Here is a 23,667-nt window from a genome sequence, read left to right as displayed (position 1 = left end):
AAGTATGATAGCTAGCTAGCTAGAGAGACAGATGATAAGCAAAAAACAGCTCCCACAAACTATTTTCTAGTTCATTGTGATGTCAACAGTCCATATTTTCTGTAGAGAACACTGTTTTTAGACACATTGCTCTGTTCTCTTTCAGATAAGATCTGTGATCAGATCAGCGACGCTGTGCTAGATGCCCATCTTCAACAAGATCCAGATGCCAAGGTTGCTTGTGGTAAGGACACACACATTTTCTTCTTTCACTTAGACTAGATGGAAGAGTGACTGCTTTACTATCACCTGCTTGTAGTTCCCCGTTTGTAATATATAAATGTAGGAGGTTGATGGCAACATGTGCCCGTTCATTTTTTATTCTAATTATTGTGTTCAAAATTATATGTACAGCAAAACAAAAAAGATCTGAACAAACAATTATACAGTGTCACTACATTGTTTCTCAAAGAAATTTTGAAAGTACATTGTGTTTGAGGACTGTAGCAAGAGCCTAAAATAACCAAACCAATGGTAGAGTTAACTTTGTAAATGTAATTAGTATTCCAGAGGAAAAGAGATTTAATTCCACTACAGTTGATCGTCCAAAGAACTGTGACCATTTGTAGCAAAGTGCACTTATTTGGCTTTATAGATACTTTAAATTTTTCATTGCTAACTCTAGGGTTTTCCTGACAGCTCATCATAAAGAAAAATGTTTTAACCCTGTTTTGGTTATGTCTGCCAGTTGTTGTTATTAACATGTTGAAACTGCTGAAATTTGACCCGCATTGAGAGAGTCAGCAAAATGTCTCCAAATTCTCAGATTTGTAAATGGCCAATGGCATCATTTTCATGATGGAAATGACCCATTTTCCCCTCAACTTCATACCTGAGGGTGAGATTTGGCACTTGGCCTGTGTTCCACATAAGTCCAACTGAAGATCTTAAAACAGAGTTTAATTGGGGGTCATGTGAATTTGGCCTTGTGCATTCATGAAAAAACAACCACCAGCTTTTGTCTCTCTGGCCCAGTTCCTCAACTGTGGTGCTTAACTCCTATTCAAATGGATAGGAGACAGGATCTTTCAGGATCTGGGCCTCCCTCCTTAAAATGGAGGCAAGGTTGCAAACCAGTGGGTCATTAGTGTGGATTGTTGGGCCCAAACTTACTCCGTAAGCAGGATAGAAGGATGCTTTTCTGGTTAAGGCACTGGAATGATGCTCTGGATTCTCAGTTCAGTTCCTATATTGCTCCAAACTTCCTGTGTGACTTTGAGCAAGTCACCAAATCGCTTTGTGCCTCAGTTTCTCCAGCATACTAGTCCTTCCCTCTCTCAAGGGGTGTAATGAGAATAAATGAATCCATATGTGTGAGGATCTAATACTATGGAGATGGGAGCTTAATTACCTATATTATTTGTATTCGTTAGGGGCTGTTCAGAATTCACCATTGCCAGAAGTGGAGTTATTTGCAATAGCATGTTGAGTTATCCAGCCCTCCCTTATCCCTTTTTCTTCTTTCTGTCTTCCTGCTCTCTGTAGAGACAGTGTGTAAAACAGGGATGGTGCTGCTCTGTGGGGAGATCACATCCCTCGCCGTTGTTGACTATCAGCGAGTAGTTCGAGACACAATTAAGCAAATCGGCTACGATGATTCAGCTAAAGGTTGGTGGAAAAATTCCAGGAATCCTGTTTCTTGCCAACATGGTGTGCTGGTCAGTGACTAGCTGCAGAATAGGTCTCTCTCCACTTGCATACTTGAGCTTCTGCAAGTCTGATCAAATCATATGTCTTAGCTAGGAGCTGCTCAAACACTGTCATAAGAAAAACATTCTGACTCCATCACATACCGAGGAGAAACTATTCACTGTATGGTTAAAGTGCTCAGCAGGAAAAAGCAGCTAGGATATTTTTTGAACTGGAGCATGTTGGCAGAGTAGCTGCTAACTTGTGCTATAGAATTTACTCTCAGTTTAACTCCTTGCAACTTGCATGTTATTCAAATGACCAACCATACTAATGTAAATTAGTCAGATGGAGTGGAAAGAGAAGACTTAGTGAATCTGTATTATATTATTATTATTATTATTTATTAATTAATTATGATTATGTATTACAGTAAAACTTAGGGACTGCAATCATAGCCCAGGCCCCCATCGTGCTAGTAGCTGTACAAACACAGAACAAAAAGACAGTCCCTACCCTGAGGAGCTTACAATCAAAGTAAATTTCATAGCACTGTGGAGTGTAGTACTGATGCAAAAAACAGAGTGTTTTGTATCCGAGATACATTTCAACATCCAGTTTGCAATATCTATAAACGTATCGTATTATTGACATATTGCAAACGTTTTACAGTTACCATGAAGATTAAGTATGTTTTTTTCTTTAAAAAAACTTTTGTTAGCGGTATTTCCTGGTTGATATAATCTTGTTGGTACAAGACTTCTGAAGAGAGAATGGTCGGAGAATGCTGCAAAAGCACATTTGCTAGTTGGCTGCAAAGGCAGAATATTATGTAACATAATAACATTGCTCTCAGAAAATACTGCCAGATCCAGTAGTGTAGAAATCTCCTCTTTTACCCTTACCACCAAAGCAGTGTGGGTCCCTTAGTGAACCCAGTCGAAAACCCTGCCCTACAGAAACTATAGGAGAAAAAGCTAAAAGGGGCAGAATTGCATATAACTTTTTCCCTTAAGGAATTCTTTCCCTTCACAGCCTACTTAAAGGAAAGAGGGCGTGGAGTGTTTTTCAAGTGGATGCTTGTGTGTATGTGTATATTTGATGTATAGGTGTTTGATCCTAGATTTGGTAAGCAGCTGTCAGTAGCTAGAATTTTGGGAGAGGTGAGCATAGGGTGAAGCTGATTATCCTCTACACAACTGGGGAAGAAAATGAGAATTTCTGCCATAATATTCTGCAAGTCCTTGACAATTTTGTATAAACTTTTCACTTGTCCTTTGAAGCCAGAGCTCTGCTTTCAGATCTGGATGGCAAGTCTCAAATCTGCTTTTCTTACATGTGTGGCTCTCCCGTTGACCCTCATGGGAGATTCTTGTATACATGGAAAACAGAATATAAGAGCGGAGATCTATCAGAAGGAGAATTTGCTGAAAATATGGGTTGTTTCCCAGGGACATTAGATATTGTGGTCAGAGAGAAAATGTTAGCAATGCTAATGGTTCTGTCATTGAGCCTTGGGTTGATGTTCCAGAATCAGAGAAATTAAAGATGATCTATATCCATAGTGTTATCTACAACACAGGATTGTACCCTAAGATGTTCTACTGAGTATTTTGTATAGTTCAGCTTTAAAGAGCTCATGTGATGGGGCTTCTGCCATTTCCCTTGGGAGAATATTCCAGTCTGACAGATGACCCTGATAAGAAATATTCTTGATATTCAGGTGGTCCTTTACTTAACTTAATCTCCTTCATTATCCCTAGTGATATTTCCTTAGACGCTCCCTCCTTGGTGTTTAGACCCTTCCAATGATGAAATAGCCCTGCTGGAGAAGGACCATAGCAGCTGTGATCATACATTTTCTCTCTTGTGATTTCTTACTTTTCATGCTGTTTGGGACTTTCCTGAGCATTGCTTTAGCCGAAATGCCTGTGGCTAAGCAGCTAAGAGAGATAAGACCGTGCTGTGAGGTTGAACAGAGAAGAAGAACACATTAGAATTGTTGCATTGACAAAAATGTAAAAGCAAGTAGCAGGCAGATTCTGAGTTTTGAAGGCACTGTTGTCCAGGATTGGAATTTCTGGCATATGGTTCCATGTAGCTGTGCTTCGCTGTGCAGGGAAGTTAATTTACTCCTGTGTCTTCTTCTAAACAGGTTTCGACTACAAGACTTGCAACGTTCTGGTAGCACTGGAACAACAGTCGCCTGATATTGCTCAAGGTGTTCATATGTACAGGAATGAGGAGGATGTTGGTGCTGGTGACCAGGTAATCAAAAGTCATCCCTGTTTACAAAAACAATAGTAAAGTAAAACACACTCTACAATCACCCTATTGGCTCATTAGGGCGGCCCACTAGTACACTCCCAGCTGTTTACTCCCAGTGCTAGGAGAGACAGGATCACTGTATCTCCTTAAAATGAAAACATTTCTTCTGAAAAGGTCAGGGTTAGAAAGTGAGGATCTATCCACCCCATTGTCCTATTTTCTAAATTAAAACCAGCTTGGTCACAGTTCATAAGAATTTGCCCAGTCTGATCCTGTTCTAACATAGAATAAAATGCACATGTGTGTGAATACATTGATGGAGCTCCCATGAGACACACAGGACCAAATTAATCACTGGTGTAACTTCTTTAACTTCAGTGGAGTTACACCAAGGACAATTTTGGTCCACACAATAGACCACAGCTAATCCTCTGCTAATCTAACAACATCCTCTGCTAATCTAAATTGTCATAGCTCCATTGAAGTCAATGGAGTTGTGACAATTTACACCAGCTAAGGATCTGGGCCCTAAAGCTTAGCAAAGTTAGCTTTTTCAAATAGGCTTCATAGTTCTGTCTTAGTAGGGTTAGATTAATCAGATATTGCCTTTTTCAGCAGGACTTGCCCAGTAAGATTAACTAAATAAATAATAAACAAATAAACAAAATCATATAAGATTGTGCCATGTTTACATAACTCTGGAGCTTTGATGTTGTAAAAAGGTGTTCTCTGTCAATGTTTCAAGCATAAGCAGGAATGCAGTGTTTGTAAAATGAAGGCAATTCTGCCTGAACATTTGTAACTCTCATTTATTTCCCAGAGGCAGGGATCAGTTTTAGTATAATTTGCATTCCATATAATTAAGACTGTCCAAGTCATATTTCTGTGAGCTGAATAGCAAATGGAGATGATTGCTCCCCAAGAGCATAAAAATCCTGCAACTGCAACTGAAGCCAATATGAATGTGTATTTAATATTTACACTAGTTCTCATTAGCAGTAATATCTAGTTTATGGTAATGTTGTTGAGAATTGTAATAGCACCATCGTAGAGTCTTGGAACCAAAGTAATATTATCCCCAAATCCTCATGAGGACTAAATTAACATGCATTTATATCAGGAGAGGGACCAAATAGAAATGCATCTGTTTTAAGTACTTACATGGCTCTGATTACTGCAGGAGCTGAACACTTTACAAAATTTTAACATATTTATCCTTGCAGCACTCTTGTGAGGTAGGGCAGTACTATTGGCCCCGTGTAACAGGTGCAGAACTGAGGCACTGAGAGACAAAATGACTATTACTAGGTCACAGCAGGGAACTGAACTCAGGTCTCCCAAGTCCTAAGCACTTGGCCATGCTTCCTCTTTTCAGTGTTTAAATAATTCCATTTATGAGCTGCCATTCCACTGGACTGCCTGACAGGAAGCAGTAACACCAAGGAAATATCCCTGCTAACTCCCAGCATTGGCCTGTTCAGGCATACTGTGACAACATTCATTAATGAAAGTCTCAGATAGGGTTGTCACCTCTGAGATACAAAACATGGGGACATCTGGGATGATCCTGAACACATGAATCAGGCAGCTGGCAGTGTATACTGAACATAGTTATAGATTTCTGAGGACAGCTACCTCAAAAAAGGGGTGATCTTGGGGAAAACTGGACAAGCATCAGCCCTAGCCCCAAGCCGTATTTCTAACTCTGTCCAGGACACCTTACTCATTGTGGAGGTCTGCCTAAGAAAGAAGCAAGGCTTGGGTCCAAAATATGCCCAGATATTTTATTTCCATTTTTGCATTTAGATAAATCACTTGTATTATCTGGGTATAGTCCTTGCCAATAGGGTGGGTTGAAAATTGTCCATCCAAACTGTTATTTAATAAAACACAAATTGCCACAAAAATGTCTGATTGCCACAGAAAAGTTTGAGGTTCTGTCACAGACTTTTCAACCAAAAATTGAAAATATTTTAACAAAAACTAAAAAATACTGGGGCAGGGACTGTCTCTGATTATGTGTTTAGGGAGTGCCTAGCAAAGTGGGGGCCTGATCTCAACTGAGGCCCCTAAGGCTATGTCTACACTGCCAAGATTTTTTTGCCAAAAATTATACCACTTTTATTAAAGGGCTTTAAATAAACCAATGTTGCCTGTCCACACTGCTTGTGTCGCTGGAACGCATCCATACTAGCAGCTCTTGCAAAGGCAAAGAGAGCATTACACTGTGGGTAGCTATCCTACTATGCAACTGGCCGCAGGGTATTTTGGGAAGGGTTTGCAATGCCTCATGGGGCAGGTACAGCATCACATGATGCAGGTTTCTCAATCCCATCATTCCATGGGCATTCTACTAGATTACTAGCTGCTTTCCAGCTGAAGTGTGTGGGGGAGAGTGTTTGACAGGGAGCATGTGTGTATGGAGGGAGGGGGAAGAGGCAGACAGTGTGTGTTGGGGGCAGAGTGAATGTGTCAGCAGGCTGTCTCCTAAATTCAGCCAGGCAGCTGAAAGCAACCTGTCCTGAGGCAGGGGGAGGGGGAAACCCTGACATCAGCCCCCGCCTCCCTCCCTGGCTCTGCACCGCCCAGAATCTCTCTCTCACACACACACACACATCCACTCCTGCCTGCCTGCCTCTGTGTTCTTAGTGTGGGAGACAGCAGGAGCATTCCAGCCAAAGATTTGCTCTGTTTCCCAGAGCAGCACAGCACGCAGGCTGTCAGAACGGAGCTTTGAAAGGGGAGGGGCACATGCATGCATAAGCAGAGCGGTCACTGCAGGTGTTGTGGGACATCTCTGGAGGCCAATTATAGTGATAAAAGCGAGCAAGGTGTTTACACTGGCTCTTTGGTGATAAAATATTTGCGCAAAAAGCCTTATCACTCTCGTCATGGTGGTTTTATTACAGCACTGCAACTGAGGAGTTTTGTTGCAAAAAGTGGCCTTGCAGTGTGTACACCTCTGCTGTTTCATCGCCAAAAGCTGCCTTTTGGCAAAAAACACTTGGCAGTGTAGACCATCCAATGCTACTGTAACACCAGTAATAGCAACAATAAAAAGTAATTGTAAGGCCCTGTTTGCCTCAGGTGAGATTTTGTGGTCTCTAGGCACTTCTGTAATGCTCATATTAATAATTTAACAGGATTGAAAGCCCTGCTTGCCCCACTGATTTAAAATCTATCCCTCCTCTCCCATTACAGGGGTTGATGTTTGGCTATGCAACAGATGAGACAGAAGAATGTATGCCTCTCACTATTGTTCTTGCTCACAAATTGAACACCAAGTTAGCAGAGCTGAGACACAGTGGTGATCTCCCTTGGCTTAGACCTGACTCTAAGACACAGGTAAATATTGCTTTCACTCAGCTTGTCCCTCTGCTCAATACAGGAGTCATGGAAAGAATCCTTTCAAGTCCTGATCACTTGCAGGCTATTAATAACTATCTGTCTGGTTCAGTAAAGCCACTGTTTTACCCAAAAAGAAAAGGAGTACTTGTGGCACCTTAGAGACTAACAAATTTATTTGAGCATAAGCTTTTGTGAGCTACAGCTCACTTCATCGGATGCATTTGGTGGAAAATACAGTGGGGAGATTTATATACACACACAGAAAACATGAAACAATGGGTTTTATCATACAACTGTAAGGAAAGTGATCACTTAAGATGAGCCATCACCAGCAGCAGGGGGGGAAAGGAGGAAAACCTTTCATGGTGACAAGCAAGGTAGGCCATTTCCAGCAGTTAACAAGTATATCTGAGGAACAGTGGGGGGGGGGGGGAGGTGGAGTGGGGGGGAGAAATAACATGGGGAAATAGTTTTACTTTGTGTAATGACTCATCAATTCCCAGTCTCTATTCAAGCCTAAGTTAATTGTATCCAGTTTGCAAATTAATTCCAATTACCCATCGAGCAGGATTGTCTGGCTATGTAGACTCCCTCCTCAGGCCCTAAGTTACCAGCACTCCCAGCTATCTTTGAGACACCACTGACTTCCTGAGGAAACTACAATCCATTGGTGATCTTCCTAAAAACACCATCCTAGCCACTATGGATGTAAAAGCCCTCTACACCAACATTCCACACAAAGATGGACTACAAGCCATCAGGAACAGTATCCCCGATAATGTCACGGCTAACCTGGTGGCTGAACTTTGTGACTTTGTCCTCATCCATAACTATTTCACATTTGGGGACAATGTATACCTTCAAATCAGCGGCACTGCGATGGGTACCCGCATGGCCCCACAGTATGCCAACATTTTTAAGGCTGACTTAGAACAACGCTTCGTCAGCTCTCGTCCCCTAATGCCCCTACTGTACTTGTGCTACATTGATGACATTTTCATCATCTGGACCCAGGGAAAAGAAGCCCTTGAGGAATTCCACCAGGATTTCAACAATTTCCATCCCACCATCAACCTCGGCCTGGACCAGTCCACACAAGAAATCCACTTCCTGGACACTACGGTGCTAATGCATGATGGTCTCATAAACACCACCCTATATCGGAAACCTACTGACCGCTATTTCTACCTACATGCCTCTAGCTTTCATCCAGATCATACCACATGATCCATTGTCTACAGCCAAGCTCTACGATATAACCGCATTTGCTCCAACCCCTCAGACAGAGACAAACACCTACAAGATCTCTATCATGCATTCTTACAACTACAATACCCACCTGCTGAAGTGAAGAAACAGATTGACAGAGCCAGAAGAGTACCCAGAAGTCACCTACTACAGGACAGGCCCAAAGAAAACAACAGAACGCCACTAGCCATCACCTACAGCCCCCAACTAAAACCTCTCCAACGCATCATCAAGGATCTACAACCTGTCCTGAAGGACGATACATCACTCTCACAGATCTTGGGAGACAGGCCAGTCCTTGCTTACAGACAGCCCCCCAACCTGAAGCAAATACTCACCAGCAACCACACACCACACAACAGAACCACTAACCCAGGAACCTATCCTTGCAATAAAGCCCGTTGCCAACTCTGTCCACATATCTATTCAGGGGACACCATCGTAGGGCCTAATCACATCAGCCACACTATCAGAGGCTCGTTCACCTGCGCATCTATCAATGTGATATATGCCATCATGTGCCAGCAATGCCCCTGTGCCATGTACATTGGTCAAACTGGACAGTCTCTACGTAAAAGAATAAATGGACACAAATCAGATGTCAAGAATTATAACATTCAAAAACCAGTCGGAGAACACTTCAGTCTCTCCAGTCACTCGATTACAGACCTGAGAGTGGCTATCCTTCAATAAAAAAACTTCAAAAACAGACTCCAACGAGAGACTGCGGAATTGGAATTAATTTGCAAACTGGATACAATTAACTTAGGCTTGAATAGAGACTGGGAATGGATGAGTCATTACACAAAGTAAAACTATTCCCCCGTGTTATTTCTCCCCCCCACTCCACCCCCCCCCCCCCACTGTTCCTCAGATGTTCTTGTTAACTGCTGGAAATGGCCTATATGCTTGTCACCATGAAAGGTTTTCCTCCTTTTCCCCCCCCCTGCTGCTGGTGATGGCTCATCTTAAGTGATCACTCTCCTTACAGTGTGTATGATAAATCCATTGTTTCACATTCTCTGTGTGTGTATATAAATCTCCCCACTGTATTTTCCACCAAATGCATCCGATGAAGTGAGCTGTAGCTCACGAAAGCTTATGCTCAAATAAATTTGTTAGTCGCTAAGGTGCCACAAGTACTCCTTTTCTTTTTGCGAATACAGACTAACACGGCTGCTACTCTGAAACTTGTTTTACCCAAAAAATCTTGGCTTTCTTTTTCCAATATTTAATTACTGCTATTTGTTCAGTTCAGAATGTTGTTTTAAGTGGATAATCCAGAATTTCCACATTATAACATTCAGTCTGATTTCAGCTTCCTACTGATTGCATATAAAGCAGTTCCTCTGCTCAGGATACAATCTCCTGAGTGTTGCAAAAACAGTTAGCTGCACCTGGATGTCAGACACGTGACACTGCATAGCACTGAAGAAACATTTAACCCTTGAAAACCAGGAGCTGGGTGTTCCCTGCTGTCTGAAAACATGTCAGGAAATCTAAAGGGCAAATCTGGTTCATCAGTGCCTACAAATTAAGGCCGTGGTTTTCACTGAAGGATTTGAATTTCAATGGAATTTGAGAGTCTAATTGTTTTAGGCTCCTTTGAAAATCCCAGTCTAAGTATGTATTGGTAAGAGTGTCACTGGAGAGTTTGAATCATAGAATATCAGGGTTGGATGGGACATCAGGAGGTCATCTAGTCCAACCCCCTGCTCAAAGCAGGACCAAGCCCCAATTTTTGCCCCAGTTCCCTAAATGGCCTCCTTAAGGATTGAACTCACAACCCTGGGTTTAGCAGGCCAATGCTCAATGGTGCATAGAGGTAAAATATTTGCTTTGTACATGAGCCTTCTGAATTTGGGTTATCTTTGCTCATTCATGTATTTAGCAAACGTGAAAACCATACACTTCATTTCTCATACCCATTAAACAGTTCTCTTTATACTTTGTTGCCACAGGCACCTTCCTGTACATCGGCTATTGTACTGCCTGGTGTGGTATATAAACAATATGGTAATGTAGCATACAGCTGTTTCTTTTACCCCCTCGTTCCTATTCAGGTCACTGTTCAGTATACCCAGAAAAATGGAGCCGTCATCCCGGTCCGTGTTCACACCATTGTGATATCTGTGCAGCATGATGAAACTATCTCACTGGAATACATGCGCAAAACCCTGAGAGACTGTGTGATTAAACCTGTCGTTCCTGCCAAATACTTGGACGAGAAAACAATTTACCACCTTCAGCCCAGTGGGCGTTTTGTCATTGGGGGGCCACAGGTGTGTGTTTAGTATTCTTTTGATCCTTCTGCCAGTTTTCCTTTTCCCATCATATTGTTCTACAGATTAACTTGTGTCCTCAGCCTGTATTTCTCACAGAAGGGCACAGACTAAACATATGTTAAGAGACCTGTCCTGCACCATTGGAGCCAATGGGAGTTTCACCACTAATTTACATGGGAGCGAGACCAAGGCCTTAATGCACTGGATTCCAAAGAAACCTCTGAGGGCATGGTTATGTTTTATATATATATAAGCAAGTTGGGCCAAGTCCTGCTTTGCATATTCAGTGTCCAGCCCAGCAAGGTGTTGGGCATCCTTAAATCCCATTGCGTTTAGCATCTCACAAGATCAGGCCCTCAGTCCTTTCTCAGGCAAAACACTCAGTGAAGTAAAAGGGATAGCCAAACATTTAGCAACTGTTGCTTTTCAGAGGTGCTTGGCACGCACAATTCTAGTTGAAATCAATGAGAGCTGCGGGTGTTTAGCACCTCTGAAAATCAGACCCTAGCCAGGTTTGTCCAAGAGGAGAATGGGAGGGAGAGATTTGCCGGGTTAAGGCTTAGGAGCCAGGATTTAGAGTTTGATGTGGCATTCATCAAAGTCAATGGCAAAATTCCCATCGACTTCACTATTGCAGGACCAGGCCTTTAGTCCAGATTTTGTGAAAAACATCTTCCTAGGCCATTGTTTGTTCCGCTTCCCCCTATAATGCTTCCTTGCATAACTAGGCCAGCACCATATCCTCTTACCAGGGACACTCCTGACTGTAGGGCCAATTATCTGTCTATTCCAAACAGACCTACTTATCCTTCATTGTTGAAATTCATTCACTTTATTGAAACCTATCTCAGGTATTTCTAGGGTGGCTGTTACCATAATATCTAAGCACCAGTACACTGGGGTATAAAGCATGTTGCCAAAGTTAGTTCATCATTGTACTATAACCCATACGAGAAATGTAGATTAGAAGTGGTCAGTTAATAATATGACTAATAAAACAAGCTGTGCAGTATTAACGGTCTAACAAGCACCATCAGCATTGACAAATATTGGCCCTATAAATAATGATATGCAGCTCATTGTGGCAACCAACATAAATGCCTACGTTCTTCTTTTAGAGAGACAAGGTGGGTGAGGTAATATATTTTACTGGACCATCTTCTGTTGGTGACAGAGACAAGCTTTTGAGTACACAGAGCTCTTCTTTCTTCTTCTTCTTCGTCTCCTGGGACCAACGCAGCTATAATACTACTACTTCTATGACTCTACCCTTTCATAGACAGAACACCCCAAAAAAGGAAATGGCAACAAAACTAGAAATGGTTAGCTATGGATGGCAGGCTTATAGGGAATCAAAAGCTGTTAACGATGACTCAGCAATGTCTATGTTGCTTACCTCATTTGGACTCTTTGCCTCACATTTTCATGGATAATGATGACTTCATGTTGGCCTTGGCAATTTAAGAGCTATGATGAATGCCAAGTTATAATGAAACTTCTAAATACCATTTTCCCAACAGCAGCAGCACTCAGTGGCTCCTTGATTACATTACAATCCCCTTTTAAAGCATGACTACACACTGTGTAACATTTACAAATATATGTGAGCTCTTTTTATCACCTTAAAAGAGATCTGTGCTTGAATACATTGTCTCTCAATTACACATCTCATAGTCTCTTATCTGATCCTTCAGTTAAGTCAGAATAATGCTAAATTCATGACATCCCAATCATTCCCACTGCAACTGAATGTGCTACCCCAAGCCTAAATTCTGAATGTACTACAGGATCTAACAGAAGATTCTTAGGGGGAGAGAGCTTATATTCAAGCTCAGATAGCTGTAATTCCATTTTCTGTCATTCAGAAATTTCTTAGTAGAACTGGGCAAACACCCAAAGATTTTCTGTGAATATTTGCACAATCTTTCTAAGTAAAGCTTCAGCTCTCCTTTTATATTTCCTATCTGCAAATATTCTAGTGATTGAGTTTTACTGTCTTGAATTCTCTATAAAGAGAATTTCAAAGTTCACACACAAAAATACAAACTACATTTTAAATTTCCTCACTCAGGAAGTATTTAAGCACTCAGCAAATCTGGGAGCAGTAAGAATACCATGGGACTTGATGAGTTCGAATAGGAATATTAACTGCTCACTGTAAGCACTGGTGTTCAAGGTAGCTGTGTAGATGGTCAGTGGGGATTACTACTGTCTGTTTTATTTTTTCATTAATATACATAATAATCATACATTTAAATGACTAAGAACCCTCAAGTCATGTGCATAACTAGTTTAGATAGCCTCATATTCCTGTCACTGTTAGCCTCTTCCTCCTTCACCAGTTACTCTGTTACTCCCATTTGTTGCATCCTCGTCTTAAATTAGACTGTGAAATCCTTGAAGCAAGGACTGTGTTTTCTGGATATCTGCACAGCACCCAGGATAATGTGATCTCAGTCCTGACTAAGATCTGTGGGTGCTGCCATGATACAAATTATTATTAATAACAATACCAACATATCCCAAGAGTAAAAATAAAACCACCTGAAAGTGAGTTGGTTCATTTTAAATTGTGAACATGTGTGAGGAAATCAAATACAGTATTTATTGAATTATTCACCCAGCTTTAGATCTTATCCAAAGTAATAGAGCCTGATCCTGTTTCTATTAAGTCAATGGAAAAACTCCTATTGACGTCAATGGAACTTTTTATCTTGCAAGTAGATGCATTTTTTTCAGTTTAATTCTAGTATAAAAGTAATTTTTAAGCAGATATTTGGGATCTGGTGGCAGCTAAGAAAGCTTATAATATTTGTCTTTGAAAAAGGCATTAGGAAATAGTGCTGGCAGAAATAGCCATCTTGCAACCTCTTTGCCTGACCTCTAAATGCTTCTTATTAATGTTTTGATCCAAAGCTCAGTGAAATCAGTGGGAGTTTTCCATTAATTCTAGTGGGCTTGGAATCTGGCCCTAAAAGAACTTACATAGTCACCCACTGTCATGGTAATTCAATGAGATACCAGTAAATTCATTGCTACAGTTGCACCTCAAGAATGCACAACTCACTATCTTGCTTTCTAGAAGTCTCTTTGTCTGTGAGGAAATTACTGTATTCATCAGACATTTTAAGCATTCATTCCTTGGAGCCAGTATAATAACATGATAGTGAAATAGTGGAATTATTTTTTCACAAAAAAGCTATGAGCTAATAAAGCATGAGAGCTAACGCTTGTTTGAATATCACAGGGCGATGCTGGCGTTACTGGTCGAAAGATCATTGTGGACACTTATGGAGGATGGGGAGCCCACGGAGGTGGTGCCTTTTCAGGCAAAGATTATACAAAGGTGGACCGGTCGGCAGCATATGCAGCCCGCTGGTGGCCAAGTCATTGGTGAAAGCCGGGCTGTGTCATCGTGTTCTGGTTCAAGTATGTTCCATTTTGAATCTTATTGATTTTTGCCTTTTTTTTTTTTAAAACACTTTTCATTTTTGCCTTTTCCCTGAAAAATATACCTGAGAAATATGGGTTTGTGAGGGACAGAGCTGATGAGGTGGCCAGCACTTCTCAAGCTATCCTGGCCTTGGTTAGTCTGCGATGGGGCAGGCGGGGAGAAATCAGAAGTTTATGGAATTCTGGAAGCTTAGCTTGAAGCTGGACTGAGTTTAAAAGGAAGATCAGGAGAAAGATCTTATAGAATCATGGATACTAAGGTCAGAAGGGACCATTCTGATCATCTAGTCTGACCTCCTGCACAATGCAGGCCACAGAATCTCACCCACCCACTCCTACGAAAAACCTCATCTATGTCTGAGCTAGGTGGATTGAAATTCTGAGGATTGAAGTCCTCAAATTGTGACTTCAAGAATTCAAGGAGCAGAGAATCCTCCCTCAAGTGACCTGTGCCCCATGCTACAGAGGAAGGCAAAAAACCTCCAGGGCCTCTTCCAATCTGCCCTGGAGGAAAATTCCTTCCCGAAACCAAATATGGCTATCAGCTAAACCCTGAGCATATGGGCAAGATTCACCAGCCAGATACTACAGAAAATTCTTTCCTGGGTTACTCAGATCCCACCCATCTAATATCCCATCTCAGGGGATTAGGCCTATTTACCATGAATATTTAAAGATCAATTACTTACCAAAATCACATTATCCTATCATACCATCTCCTCCATAAACTTATCGAGTTTAATCTTAAAGCCAGATAGATCTTTTGCCCCCACTGCTTCCTTTGGAAGGCTATTCCAAAACTTTACTCCTCTGATGGTTAGAAACCTTTGTCTAATTTCAAGTCTAAACTTCCTGGTGGCCAGTTTAAACCCATTTGTTCTTGTGTCCATATTGGTACTGAGTTTAAATAATTCCTCTCCCTCTCCTGTATTTATCCCTCTGATATATTTATAGAGAGCAATCATATCTCCCCTAACAACCTTCTTTTAGTTAGGCTAAACAAGCCAAGCTCCTTGAGTCTCCTTTCATAAGACAAGTTTTCCATTCCTCGGATCATCCTAGTAGCCCTTCTCTGTACCTGCTCCAGTTTGAATTCATCCTTTTTTAAAAATTGGAGACCAGAACTGCAAACAGTATTCCAGGTGAGGTCTCACTAGTGCCTTGTATAACGGTACTAAAACCTCCTTATCCCTACTGGAAATACCTCTCCTGATGCATCCCAAAACCACATTAGCTTTTTTCACAGCCATATCACATTGGCAGCTCATAGTCATCCTATGATCAACCAATACTCCAAGGTCCTTCTCCTTCTCTGTTACTTCTAATTGATGCGTCCCCAGCTTATAACAAAAGTTCTTGTTATTAATCCCTAAATGCATAACCTTACACTTCTCACTATTAAATTTCATCCTATTACTATTACTCCAGTTTACAAGGTCATCCAGATTCTCCTGTATGATATCCCGATCCTTCTCTGAATTGGCAATACCTCCCAGTTTGGTATCATCTGCAAACTTTATTAGCACACTCCCACTTTTTGTGCCAAGGTCAGTAATAAAAAGATTAAATAAGATTGGTCCCGAAACTGATCCCTGAGGAACTCCACTAGTAACCTCCCTTCATCCTGACAGTTAACTTTTCAGTAGGACCCGTTGTAGTCTCCCCTTTAACCAATTCCTTATCCACCTTTCGCTGTTCATATTGATCCCCATCTTTTTTCAATTTAACTAATGATTCCCATGTGGCACAGTATCAAACGCCTTACTGAAATCTAGGTAATTAGATCCACTGCGTTTTCTTTGTCTAAAAAATCTGTTACTTTCTCAAAAAAGGAGATCAGGTTGGTTTGGCATCATCTACCTTTTGTAAAACCATGTTGTATTTTGTTCCATTTACCATTGACTTCAATGTCCTTAACTATTTTCTCCTTCAAAATTTTTTCCAGGACCTTGCATACTACAGATGTCAAACTAACAGGCCTGTAGTTACCCGGATCACTTTTTATTCCTTTCTTAAAAATAGGAACTTATTAGCAATTCTCCAATCATACGGTACAACTCCTGAGTTTACAGATTCATTAAAAATTCTTGCTAATGGGCTTGGACTTTCAGATGCCAATTCCTTTAATATTCTTGGATGAAGATTATCTGGGCCCCCCCCGATTTAGTCCCATTAAGCTGTTTGAGTTTCACTTCTACCTCAGATTTGGTAATATCTACCTCCATATCCTCATTCCCATTTGTCATGCTGCCATTATTCCTAAGATCCTCTTTAGCCTTATTAAAGACTTAGGCAAAGTATTTGTTTAGATATTGGGCTATGCCTAGATTATCCTTAACCTCCACTCCATCCTCATCCTTTAGCGGCCCCACTTCTTCTTTGTATAACCTTTGCCTGAAAAGGCACCACCTCCGTGGTTACATCTGGCTTCTTATAAGATCTTCTGCTTAGTTCAAGATCATAGTCACTGGGGCTTTTCAGCATAGTAGCTTCCTCAGGCCTGGACTTTTTGGATAGTTTACATTTTACAGGAGGTAATTCTGGATATTTACTGGGTCCATCAGTCGTCTTGTATCGACTATCCCCATTAGGGGTTCTTCTTGCTGTGTTGGAGGAGGGTGTTCTGATACTACATTGTTCTGTCACATGTCCTGCTGGCCATATGAGGCTCCATCCTTGTTTTCTAACTATTGCTTTGTCTGCCAAAGGTTCTTATGCCATTGGAGTTGCTCAACCCCTCTCTATTTCATTGTTCACTTATGGAACCTCTCAGAGAACAGAGAAAGAGCTACTGGACATTGTGCACAAGAACTTTGACCTTCGACCCGGAGTCATTGTCAGGTAAGCATGTTGCAGGAGCACATGTATATGGAACAATCAGAGTGAACACCTCCTGGAACTCCTCTCAAAGAAGTATAGAGGTTACAGAAGGAAAAGAGCTATTAAATCAGCCTGTCCAACCTCTTTTCTAATATAGTATTGGTCCCTATAGTACAAAAAAGATGTTTCACCTGTGTACACAAACTGTAACTATTTCTGGACCTAACAGTATTCCAGATCTTATAAGAAGCCAGATGTAACTCCCAGTGGTTTCAGCTGGAGTTTTGTGTTCTCAGCAGGTACTCAGCCCCTCTCAGAATTTGGCCCTGCATAGGGGTTACTACAGCTACCTGTGTGTGTTCTGTAGTATGTGTTGTGGAAATAGTTTTGGCTCCTAGTAATGTTATCTCATTTTTACTAGAGCTGTTTGAGAAATGGAGACTATTTTTCACAAATATTTCGTTGAAAATTGGGTCAAAATTTCCATAAACTTCAATGGGTTTTGAGTCTGACCCCAATAGGCTTCAGACTAACCCTTATAGCCACTTTCATGGTCATTATTCCATAAAACAAGTTCATTGGTACATTTGCACTTCCAAAATTCAGCCCACTTGCTGGACTGAAAGGAGGAACTAGCCTCAGTCAGCAGACCTTCAATGATTTATAGTTTAGTCTAAAGTGCAACACTATTTTCTTTTCTTTTTCTTGAACACTAAGGGATTTGGATTTAAAGAAGCCAATTTATCAGAAGACTGCCTGTTACGGTCACTTTGGAAGAAATGAATTTTCATGGGAGGTGCCTAAGAAACTTGTGTTTCAATAATAATGGGTCCATTCCTAAAGCAGAAGTGAAGAGGATTCTACTAGTCAATAAGATGTTGGCAGAAATCAGCTCAAGGAATTTCAGATTTTAAATGGACAGGATATTTTCATGGGAATTAATTCTTACTCTCAATGCCTTATCCTATTTCATTGTCAAAGATGCCAAAGGCATCTTTTTATTGTCTTTTTATTGTCACAAGGAGACACAATACAGTTTATTTTACTGCTGCTGTGTTGGTTCCACTGACAAAGGCAAAATCTGACAAGGACATACAAACCAGCGTTTGGGCCTCAACTCTGTTACAGTGTGATCTTACATTTAAAAAAAAAAGGTATTCCTCATGAGTCTAGCTAAGGAGCACTAGGTCTCCTCACCCTGACTGGACACTAGGAAATCTGGGTGGGGGGGACAGTTTTCTTATAGGATCTGGTATTGCATACAACTATGGGGCATTTTGCTCGGAAGGGATTCGTTATCATGTAACTGCGACATAGCTGCTCCTTTAAAGGATGTTGTTGGTGCTTAGACCTCCTTCACTACTTATCTCTGCTTTCCACAGTGTTCCAATCAGCTATGATTTGGTGACTCAAACTTTTTCTTCTATACTGACCTTGCAGCAAAAAGCTTTTAGCTACTATGTACTTTATAGGGGCTTTCTATGTGTTTACATCTTAGCACATCAAATTTTGGAGTCAGTGGCTCATCCCAATGTATGGCATTAGAGCTCCATTGGCTTCTCTTGGATTGTGCTAATATGAACACTGCCTAGTAGTGACAGTGCTTTTAAACACTGTAGAGCAGCGTGCTGTTCGTACCCTATTTTAATAGATTTTTAAAGGCATGATGTCAAGGTATCATCCACAATTTATGGAGATATTTTTCTCCCACTGGTGTTTGTAACAACAGCCCTTTGGGAGAATGACACTGAGATCTGTTTCTTTATTGAAATGTGCTGTCGTTATTTTTATGCACACAATGGTTTGCTATTGGAGCATTGCTCACTAGTGGTAGGCTCAAGGCTTTGATTTTTGACATTGAATGCTATATGGGGACAAAATATGCATATAAAACAACCAGAAGGCATTGGAAATAAAAATAAAAGGTCCTTATATGTTAAAATTTGGATCTACCAAATTTGACAGCATCTTTAATTGAAAGACTATGATTGAGTCATCCGCTAGATGGCAGTACTACCCACCCTAGGTTTATAAGTCTAACATCTGTAGAAAACACTTGGCTCTAGGCAGTGTTCCAGAATAGCTTGAATTGTGTACATGTTACTGCCAAAGTTAAAAGTCACCAACTGCTTTTTACTTTAGCAGCTCTGCTTACAAAATGTAGACGTGGGATCTCTGTGATCCAGGCAATAGCTGGTTGAGGGAGAGCGTGTCGTTTGTGGACCCACATACTGTGTTGTCTTAAAGTGTGAGTGAAAGGAAATGGGATTAGTCCATTTCTGCAATGGACTTCGGGACAGTCTTGGTTATATTGGAATCATGGGTGGGTTTTCTCACTGACTTCAATGAAATCAGGCTCTGGTCCTCTGTCACCATTTCATGTTGATGTAGTAGGCACCAAGAGTGAAATTAATGCTGCTTCAGGGATTGACCCAAAATGCCACTCAAAATTCACATAAGGATTAAGGGGTTAGGTGGCCTTTGCATGGGATTTCTGCATTGGAGAAACTTGCTTCAGGGGAATGCAGTTTCTTTGCATACAGTCTCCTGACTTATTCTGAAAAGGGAAGCAGTTGGAATAATCTAATACCTGACTCATAGCTATGTGTTTAAGTTTGGTGATCATTAAAATAAAGAACTAATAGCACTGGCTAACAGTAGGCATGATTTAGCCAGGTATTGTGCAAACTTCTCCCCTTTCAGTGCATCTCAAATTCAACATGCCTCCTTCCTATTCAAGGAACAAGCCTCCCCTCTTCAGCATCTGTGCTAGATTGTGCAATGTGTACCAGCTAGAATGAAAAAAACAACCCCAAAACTATTTGTTTCTGTGCGTGTGGCTTGGAACCCATGTCTTCAGAAAAAAGAAATCAGACCATTAATCCGTGTCCTCTAGCCACACAAATGCTTGCCCTTTGGTAGGAAAACATCCAAGTGCAGCTGCACGTAAAAGAGTCATTTGGCCAAAAAAGGCACAGTGGGGTTCTGTAGTCAGTCTGATTCACTGATTTCCAGATCAGATTTGCACAGTTTGTAAATTAAATTGTTATTTGTAACTGCTAGCCCCAAAAATTCTGCCCAGGCTCAGAAAGGCAAGCTGGTTTTTTTCCATCCCATCACTAGTAATAGAGGCCAAATGACACCTTGGAATACACCTGTGCTACTCCATTGCCTTCATATTACACCCTCACTGCCACCAGTGAAAATCCTTTCAGGACTAATGGGGCTATGCAGGTGTACCTGAGGGCATCATTTGAAGACCATGAGCTCACACAGGTGAATTTGATTGCATTTTTTGAGCTTCAGCTGCCCTATGGCTAGTTATGATGCCCAGGATAAAAAGGACTCAGACTGAGTGCCAGGGGCCAGGGCTAGGTATGTTGCAACTCTGTAAAGTCCACTCCCTGCGCTGTGTTGGAAGAGCCCAAGGCCTGCTTTAACTTATGCTATCTGCAACTGGCCCTGAGGGTCCAAAAATGGGCTATGGACTGGTGATAGTGTAACCCACACACCTTCTGGGTGTGGTGTTCTGTCCCATCTATTGGCACTGGGACCACTTAGAAAGAGAGGGATTAATGAGTCTACTCTACAGCATTAGCTAACAGCCATATGGCTTTTAGCTTATGCAGTAGAGGCTCATGCACTAAGCTCCAGAGGCCCAAGGTTCGATCCCACCTGCTGACGACCAGGGTCTGTCGGTATTACAGTAGCACGGGAGCACCCTGGCTATGTCCCTTTTCCTCCAGCCACTACCTCTCTTCCTTGCTATGTTAGGAGCACTGAGGGTGAGTGGCATAAGAGCCCCTACATAGGTTCTGCTGTAGGGAGATCATCTTTACCCTGGTTGATCTTCCCTGGATGATTTTTCCATTGTAAAGTCAGATTATCCTAGCAGTGCAATATAAGGTGATCCACTACATTACAGGATCTGGTCCTGCTCTCATTGATTTCCATACTAAGGAGCCCACAAGGCCAATTGTTGCAAAGAAACTTTAGTTGGATAATAAAAGCCATGCTTTGCTGCTAAGTTATTACAAAAAAAAGTGCTATAGTTTTTCAAAGACTACCTCATGAACCTTTATTGGCCTACATTGCACCCAAGGATAGACAGTTACTAATAGATAGAAGTTACTAATAACAAGCAAGTGACCTGTTCTATTTACCTCAGGATTAGTATGCAAAAATAGATTGCAGTTCTACACCTGTTCTTCAGCCAGGAACTTCACCAGGAGTCCACAGGCAGCCTCGCCTGCAGTCATGATCTTTCCACTGCCTTCATTGACCATTGGCTTAGTACCTTAATGATTTATATCATTATTGGGAGAGAGAGTAAGCCACCACCAACAAAGAACACCCCACCCAATCCTAGAAAGAACTCATATAAAAAAATTGCTCATCGTCGTATAAAAGTGCCATGATCCCATCATGATCAACTCAAGCTACTTCATAGGAAATGGTAGCAACAGTTCTGGGCAAGGGAAGCCCATTACATGAAGAAATAAAAATTGCTAAGGATTTTATGTTGGGTACATAAAAACACTGAGCCAATTATATATTTTACCTAGCAGGGTTTGCATGAAAAAATTTATACGCATGTTAGAAAATGAGTCTTTATATTTTAAATTGCATTTACTAATTTGCTTTTGTTCTTTTGAATATCCTATCACTACTGCTTTTAAATGTGTGATTCAAGAACATACTGAAGTCCAGTCTGTCTGCGGGAAACTGACCTGTTGCTAAGATCACTTGTCAGCAGGGGGTCCCATCATAAATAGTGAGAAAACCAGTTTAAACTGCTAGTACAGACAGGAGAAAATTGTTTCCAGCACAATTGGAGACTGTGATTGAGTTTTGGGTTTCCTCTCTGTATGTGGAACTTAAACTTCATAATAGTGGATACTTTGTATGCCCATGCTTCTTTTTACTGTTATTTAAATGTGGAATGGGAATAACGACTAACCATGAGAAGGGTGAATCTTTCATCTACCCTCTCTTTGTCCATCTTGTAAACTTTCCTCTTGATTGGTTTAGTAGGTAGAGTGGGGAATGTATGCATCAGGAATCCTGGGTTCTATTCCTGGCCCTACTTGTGTGATCCTTGGCAAGTCAAAGTTGTGTCAGTTTTCCTGTCTGTGCAATGGAATAATATGTTCCTATCTCACAGGAGTGTTATGAGGTGACTGTGTGAATTTGTGACTGGGAAGAGGTTTGAGATCTGTGCGTAAAAGGTGCTGTAGAAATACTAATATTAACATTGCAGTTGAGTTTACTTGTAACCAGTACTGCAGATAAGCAGTACTGTCCATAATGTATCCCTGTCACAAGGTCCCAGCCCGAGCTGGCTTTCTCAGCTGCCAAACCCTTCCACATGCCTAATTTCCAGCTGCTAAGCCTGCCCACAATTCCCACAAGCACTTTGACCCAACTCCCCCAACCCTTTTCAAAGTTTGACACCACTACTTGCAGTGACCAAGTGGCTGTCAGTAGATCTCTTGGCTTCATTTGCTGGGAAGAATTAAAACTCTGCGTATACTAATGAACGTTATGTCATGGAATAAAACAGACCAGCTGAGGTTCTTTTCATCTGAGAGCCCCAATTTCGCATGTCTAGAAATGTATATCCTTTGTTGGCATAAAATACCACCTCTGGTTTCAGGGTGGAGCATCATCACCAAGGGATTAATTTCTAAATATAGAAGGAGAAGTTCTTAAAGTTTAAAAATATGTAGGGTCAGATCTTCAGTTTGCGTAAATCACCAAAGCACTACTGATTTCAATTAGCTATTTATTGCCTACATCACAGTTGTCTAGAAAGATTCTGGATCAATCTAATATGAAACTACATTGATCTACACCAGCTGAGAATCTGGCCCATGGAGCCTATATACCTGACAAAACCAGTAATGATGAGATTGGGATAAAGCCTGTGTGATTGACAACTGCAGAGCGGTAATGAGGGTAGCAGGAATGCTTCAAAGCCCCATTAGGTAGCTCATCAGAGAGCTGCCTGTCTGTGTGACATTTTTACACCTATGACGTTTATGTGAAAATCCATCTCCAAGCATGTTTGTGATTAAAGTATTTTTCTGCTTTCTCTTCCAAGCGGTCTTATTTGTTGAGATCTTTGTGTGCTGTCGACATCTTTCCTTATCCATTTCCTATTAGTTCTGTGTATGAAAAATAGATAGACAACAAAGGGCCTCTGAGTTTAATTTCTATTTTGTCATGTTTCAATGTACAGTAGTTTTGAATCAATAAAACCCATGTCATAAACTGGATCCTATTTCCTGTTAATATTAATTGTAGGAAAACAACTGCTACACACATGGGGTAAAATTTTCAAAAGAACCTGTGACTTAGGCACCCAAGTCCCATTGATTTCTCAATGAAACTTAGACTTCTCATTAGAACAGGCACATTGTTTTTTTTTGCCAAAAAAAATTCAGTGAAAAATGCAGAGCTGGTGACACCAAAACCATTTTGCAAATTTATATTGATTTTGACAAAGTCTTTCAGTAAAAAAAAAATCTGAGAAATTTGAAATGTTTCATTTTGACATTTTCAGATTAAATGTTTC

The 23,667-nt window shown here is 41.0% G+C and overlaps 1 protein-coding gene across 1 annotated transcript in view; it reads left to right on the top strand.

Moving 5' to 3' along the window:
• Positions 1–23,289, top strand: part of MAT1A (methionine adenosyltransferase 1A) — a 35,289-nt gene extending 12,000 nt beyond the window's left edge. Inside the window, exons 2-9 of the mRNA XM_043519125.1 lie at positions 146–223; positions 1,525–1,647; positions 3,824–3,936; positions 7,138–7,281; positions 10,596–10,814; positions 14,065–14,248; positions 16,980–17,111; positions 17,808–23,289. Coding sequence (XP_043375060.1) covers positions 146–223; positions 1,525–1,647; positions 3,824–3,936; positions 7,138–7,281; positions 10,596–10,814; positions 14,065–14,214 — 827 coding nt within the window. The 3' untranslated portion in view covers positions 14,215–14,248; positions 16,980–17,111; positions 17,808–23,289. The remainder of the gene's footprint in view (positions 1–145; positions 224–1,524; positions 1,648–3,823; positions 3,937–7,137; positions 7,282–10,595; positions 10,815–14,064; positions 14,249–16,979; positions 17,112–17,807) is intronic.
• The last annotated feature ends 378 nt before the right edge of the window (positions 23,290–23,667 follow it).

Source organism: Dermochelys coriacea, chromosome 7, assembly GCF_009764565.3.
Source record: "Dermochelys coriacea isolate rDerCor1 chromosome 7, rDerCor1.pri.v4, whole genome shotgun sequence".
NCBI classification, from domain to species: Eukaryota; Metazoa; Chordata; order Testudines; family Dermochelyidae; genus Dermochelys; species Dermochelys coriacea.
The sequence above is the reverse complement of the archived record's forward strand: the minus strand, read 5'-3'. Positions and strand labels throughout refer to the sequence as shown.